This window comes from Lolium rigidum, chromosome 5 (assembly GCF_022539505.1).
Source record: "Lolium rigidum isolate FL_2022 chromosome 5, APGP_CSIRO_Lrig_0.1, whole genome shotgun sequence".
NCBI lineage: Eukaryota > Viridiplantae > Streptophyta > Magnoliopsida > Poales > Poaceae > Lolium > Lolium rigidum.
In genome coordinates, this window is record NC_061512.1 from 212,235,163 (window position 1) to 212,241,722 (window position 6,560).

The 6,560-nt window shown below is 44.7% G+C and overlaps 1 protein-coding gene across 1 annotated transcript; it reads left to right on the forward strand.

The window, feature by feature from the left end:
- The first annotated feature begins 963 nt into the window (after positions 1-963).
- On the forward strand, positions 964-4,241 carry LOC124654382 (transmembrane protein 87A-like). Its single transcript, XM_047193390.1, has 5 exons — positions 964-1,199; positions 1,889-2,819; positions 2,979-3,074; positions 3,302-3,438; positions 3,931-4,241. Exons 1-5 carry the CDS (start codon positions 964-966, stop codon positions 4,112-4,114), a joined length of 1,584 nt encoding a protein of 527 aa, XP_047049346.1. The 3' UTR covers positions 4,115-4,241.
- Positions 4,242-6,560: the final 2,319 nt, after the last annotated feature.

The window sequence follows — 6,560 nt, forward strand, 5'->3', positions numbered from 1 at the left end:
AACTTGAATCTATTCTTCACTCTTTGTATTGGTCAACCTTGTATCTTCTCATGCTCTATCATACTACCTTGAGGTGTATATAAAATTCTTCATTTGTTTGCATTGCTCTAAATCTTAGTCAACCATAGCTCAACTTATGAATTCTTCACTCGGAATCAAGCACTCAAGATCTTGATAATTCATTGCTTAACACAAGCTAGAGCATGGCTAATATTGAGTTCCACATAAGAACTCCATCTTCATTTCTTCTTCTTGATCATATCACATATATATCTTCAAATCGATGATCTTGATGTCAATACTCAAGGTATATCTTTTATCTTCATGGCATCCATACTTGAATCCAACACATGAAATACAAGTAGTACCTATGAAATATTCCTTCATATAAACTCAATGAAAATATTAGTCCATAGGAGTTGTCACTAATTACCAAAACCACACATAGGGGCAATATACCCTTACACACCTTTTCACAAGTTTTCTCCATTTATATTTTAAAATATGGTTACCTTTTTTGACGTTAGATATGGTTACTTTTGAGCTGCGCTAATTTTATATAAATTTTTATAATGCAAGTTATGTTGAAGAAATTATGTTGAAGGTGCAGAAAGAATTCGACGACTAGGAGAAACATTTTCTTTTGGTTCAACCAATGCTTCCTTCCCGCAAGTCCATGGCCCTAATTAAAAATTCTGATTGTTTTTCCAAGAACAGGTTTCAGCCCTGTCATTGACCTCCTGAACACCGTTTAAGCAGCAAAGAATAACAGCTTGCTGCACCTTCTCCAGTTCTCCCCCACTTCTGACCGCCGGGACCGGAGCCGGAGCAGCCGGAGCCACCACGCCACACAGCGGCCCAGCTCGGCTCTTGCGGTTCGTGCCATTTCCCCAACCCAGCTCCGCCGACCCCGAGGCTCCACTTCACTCATCAGCTCCAAGAAGGCCAGATCCAGCCCGCCTCATGGCTGCCGACACGGCGGCCGTACGCCTCCTTGCCGTCGCTGTCGCCGTCGTGGCGCTCTTCTGCCTCGGCGAGGCCTCGGTGCACGAGTACAGCGGCCTCGGCTTCCTCAACAAGGGCAATGCTTTCATCCTCCACGCCGGCAGCGAGGGCCTCTACGCCCCCGTCTCCCCCGCCAATGCCACCGCCGAGGACGAAAACGACGACTCCGCCGCAGTGCCCGACGCATTCATCAGGTAACTCGCCGTTTCCGCTCCCCAGTGACTTGCGCCGGCGTCACGTCGGCGCCGTAGAGTGGAGCATCCGTCCTGCAGCTGAGAGAACAGGGCGGATCTTGGATCCCGCCGTCTAGCGGGTTCTTTTGGGGATTTTGATGGTTTGTGCTAGATGGGTCAAAGTAGTAAGCATGTTGAGAGGGCAGAATGGATCTTTACAGCGATTATTGTTCTGAGAGGGGCGCAATTATTCCCGCTGGCAGCAAAGACAGAGTGCATTGTTGAGTTAATTATGCTTGATTACTTTGCAGTTTATGTCACGACTTGGTCTAGGCGTGTAGCTCGCATATTTTATGCCGACTAGCTTGCTTAGTCGTATCAAGTCATGGGATAGCATAACTCTTGTCTCTGGAGTGGGGAGGGACAGGGTCAAGCAAGCTTTGAATTGTCCAAGTTGTGTTTGCGCTAGTGTACTTGTTACACATGCGTTCAATAAACTAAAGAGCAAGCGAAATGGCACCATGTTCTTTGATTGTAAAATTGCTGTGGAAATGCACACTATGTTTTAGTTAGAAATGTGCACATGCATTTTGCACTCACTATTTATCGTCTGCCACTTCAATTGAACAATTGAAATTGCACTAATTTGATTCACTATAGTTAGATGCTTAACTTGTAGGCTTGAATTTCAAATCTCCACCCCTTTTCAGGCTTGACAAGATCACATTTAAAAGACCAGAGGAGGCTGTTGATTCTGTGAAGGAGGCTAGCTCAGCGAAGGTTCAGATACTTGTCTTTGAAATAGAAGACCGTGAAATGATCGGTGGATCAGCATACGGAGGTCAGAAAGCAATTTGTTGTACATCAGATCTTGCAAAGTTAGGAGCTTGTGCTGAAGGCTCAGTCATCTACCGCCCATCAAAGCTGAATCCTGGCTGGCCACAGTTGCTTGTTGCTTCTTTCGATGGAAGTGATCTGATTGCAACACTACCATCAAGGACCATTCCTGTGAGAAAAACTGGGATGTACAATATGTACTTCATCCACTGTGACCCGTCACTTGCTGGGCTGGAGATCGAGGGGAAAACCATCTGGAAAAATCCTACTGGGTACCTTCCGGGTCGGATGGCACCTCTGAAGAACTTTTTTGGACTGATGTCTTTTGCTTTCGTGATACTTGGTATCTATTGGTTCTACCAGTACATGAAGTTCTGGCGAGAGGTTCTTCCACTTCAGAACTGTATTACTCTTGTTATTACACTGGGCATGCTTGAGATGGCATTGTGGTATTTCGAATATGCTGAGTTCAATGATACTGGAGTTCGGGCGAAGGCCATCACATTCTGGGCTGTAACTTTCGGGACTGTCAAAAGAACAGTTGCTCGTCTTATTATTCTCATTGTCTCAATGGGGTATGGAGTTGTGAGGCCTACTTTGGGTGGTCTGACATCAAAAGTCATCATGCTAGGAGGAACATTCTTTGTAGCTACAGAAATTCTTGAGCTGGTAGAAAATCTCGGTACTGTGAATGATCTATCAGGAAAAGCTTGGCTGTTCTTGGTCTATCCTGTGGCTATCTTGGATGCTTCTTTCATTGTTTGGATATTTATTTCTCTAGCAAAGACCCTTAGCCAACTTCAGGTGAACAAAGCCTCTTTTCTGGTCATTATTCCTTGTTAATTCATTTGCAGTATATATTGTGGTACACTGTCCTTTTTTTATATAAGAGGTAAATTTACCCCAAATTATATAAGAAAATACACTGACCATTCGGTGAATGTTTTGTTGTGTTGTCCATAGGCAAGAAGGTTGATGGCCAAACTTGATATTTACAGGAAATTCACAATTGCATTGGGTATAACTGTTCTAGTGTCTATTGCCTGGATTGGCTACGAGGTATGATGGTGTACTCAAAACTGTATTTGGATTCTGCATTAACAAAATATTGTTAATTTGCACAAAATTAGGGTAGTTCATCTTTACCCTTTATTGATGGAGCATACTTTCAAATCATACCTTTTATTTTTAAGAATCTAGCCATTTTCTTGTTTAGATGCGATGTGCCACATCACTTGGTTATGCACTTTTTGATTCATTGATAGTAGTCTTGCAACTTTGTGCAGATTTACTTCAAATCAACAGATGTGTTCAATGAGCGGTGGCAGTATGCATGGATAATTCCTGCTTTCTGGCATGCCCTATCATTCTCACTTCTTTGCGTCATTTCCTACTTGTGGGCACCTTCTCAGAGCTCAATGAGGTAGTATCCCGATCTTATGCTGACATTGTCCTGGATAATATATTAAAAATTTCATTGTTACGGCAATACTGTGATTTGAGAATTACAACACCATAAGCTGTCTCTTCATTCATGCTAAAGCACAGTACATTTGCTCTTGAGATGTATTGCCTGCTACTGCAACCTTACCACAAATGCAAATGTGCAACGTAACAGAATGGTGCCTTGATGTTAATCTTATGACTTCAAAAGCTGTTATACATTCTACATAAAGTTGCATTTGCGTAGTGTCTTTTTTTTTTGTTAATGGGTGCTTTATTACTTAAAAGTTTTAACCATTACACCCGGCCTCTGCATAGTGTCTTTTTCTGAATACTTGTATATGGTATCATGTAATAATTTTGAGCATAGCAAAGTGCAATAAGATCTTACGCAACAGTAAGATAGGAAATAGGTTCTATTTTGGAAATAGTAATCAACAAGTTTGAAGCTCACTTCGGCTTTCCATTTCAGATTTACCAACGATGCAAGTGAAAAGTTCGACCGAGAGGACAGCCTATCACTGATAAGGCCAAGGCCCATTGTTTCCAAGAACGGATGGAGCGTAGCATCCACACCAGATGCCAAAGCAACCAAGGACATGAATACCGTGACGACGTCTTTCGATGAAGACGATGAAGAAAACAAAAGGGAGTAATGCATCTGATGTGTGAGAGAACATTTCCCTATGTCAGATCATTTGAAGTGGATGTTAGAAGAGTCAGTTTTGATATTTAGCAGAGGTTCTGCCGAGCTAATTTTAGCTATTGGGATACGTCCTTGGAGGTTTCTTCCCTGTTGAATTTATTACCTCCATTGTTTCTCACAGAGTAGATCACTGTATGGATGATACTATATGATAGGAACGGTTAATCTGTGATGTTATATGAGGGATATGGTGTATAATATCCTCTTCTGTAGATTTTACATTGCTTCTAGTTTATGTGAACACGAAGATTGGCAGTAGAGGTGCAATTATTTGTTGCTACGAATTTGTTGGAATTTCCCTTTTAGTTTCAAGTACCTTGATGCAACTGTTGATGTTAAGTTGTATGGACCTATGTATTTCTTCCAAAAGCATATTGATCTATTCATAATCCTCAACAACATTAGAAGGAATTCTAAAAGAACTAAAAATTGCAAACATCACCTTGGATCACATAGCGACAACTACAATTCAAGCTGAAGGTACCCCCACCCCACCACACTGGAGCTAGACAAATCTTGTAGCATTAGATAGATGGGAAGTCGCCATGGTAAGGCCATAAAGGACCGACGCACGAGAGGAGCAACCATCTTCGATGAAGAGAAGCGTAGATAAGAAAGGAACACCGACCAATCCAGTGAGATACCCCGGAGGCAAACCTCCACACGCCCACCGGCAATGCTAGACACACCACTAAGATGGGGAGACTTTATTCCATCTTTAGTGAATCGCATCACAAACTCAAAAAGACAAAGGAAAATATCGAAAAACGGAACCCCTTCCCCACCAACAAAGAACTGGGATCCACCGTGTCTCGATGATCCTAAAGCCACAAGAGGCGAGGCAGATCAACGGGGCCGCCAACCGGAGGCAGGAAGCCCTGATCGGCTAGGTCTCTCACGAGCCAAGGGGAAGCATTGTTCAAAATTCATGTTTTTCTGGCATCAATTTGATCAGTGAAAAACCTCGTGTGGACTGTTGCGTTGTGGGTCTACGTTGTGCACCCTATAAGGACATCTCCATCGCCACGACCGACAAATTTGGCTAGGATGCATATTCTCATGTGCATGTGGACGAGGGGCGAGGTGTTTCTGTCGAAACATTGGCAGCAGATCCCATCTCCACCAGTGTGAGCTTTGGGCCCCTTCTCCCTCCGCTTGCCGCTCCGACGGCACGAGGGGAAGGGAACCTCGTTCCACGGTTATGTAGTTAGGGCTTGTCTGCTGTCATGCGTCGTTGGGTTGGTGGGAGCGGCGCCTGGGCGAATAAATTTGTCCCAATTCCACTCCCACACCGGTGGCGTCCTTCATGGCGGCGTCTTGGAGTAGTTGGCAATGTGTGCTTGTCGATCTTTCAGGTCGGCAGCTTGGTTTTCTCGCCGTTCTTCAGATCTAGCGAGATCTGTTTCTCGAAGTGTCATCGGCGTTTGTCGTTGTCCACGACGGCGCCGGGGCCGGGGCGAGGTGGATGCTCTGGAGCAAGGATGCTAGTCCGGGGTGGTGGATTTGCGTTATTCCTCAACTTCGTCGACGTGCCACAACGACATGTACCTCGTTGCTTGCAGCGGGCCTGTTCATGAACTCACAAAATCTCATTGGCGATTGTGCTCTTTTGAATCTGGCAATGGTGGAGGCCCAACTTTTCTCACAACGCGCGTCTAGGCGGCGTTGGAGTTTGGCGGCGGCCGCTGACTTCGACGAGTGCAGAAAACCCTAGGATAGTTTTGTATAGTTTTGCAAAACTTCCAGGACAACTGTTTTCTTCTAGTCTGTCTAGCAGTTTCCACGTTTGTTTACGCATGTAAAATGATTGATTGTCTAATAATGAAATACATGGTTGCTCTAAAATTAGATGGACGGAAATCTTGCGAGCATCCAAACATGTCCTAAGCAGACATCCGATCAAGCCACCCAACGTGCGCGCCTTGACGTGGCGCACCCCGCACAACGATCGGCGTCGGCGTCGGCGTCAATCAGGGCACCAGCTCCCCTGTTTGCCGCTGGAAAAGGAGGATCGGCGCATGAAAGAAGCCATTCCATCCCTTTCTGGCTCACGAGCTGCACGAACGCATGGCACGGGAGCGCGCTGACTTCTCCCTAGCCCTGAGTCCTGGCCGCCTGAGCTTTCACGGTTTCACCTTTTTTTTTTTCGATAAGGGAGCAAAAATGCCCCAGCCTCTGCATCAATTGATGCACACGGCCTTTTTATTGCAAATATCAAAAGTATTCAAGGTTCAAGTGCGGGATAAAACAAAAATACAGTCATGGATCTGACATAGTTGCAACATGAATCAACCAACGGAAAAGACGACACAAAGCTAGGCTAGCCATACTCTATCCTATTACTGTGTCGCCATCCAGTAGCCCGGAAAAAGAAGTCTTGAGTAACCACAAGCAGT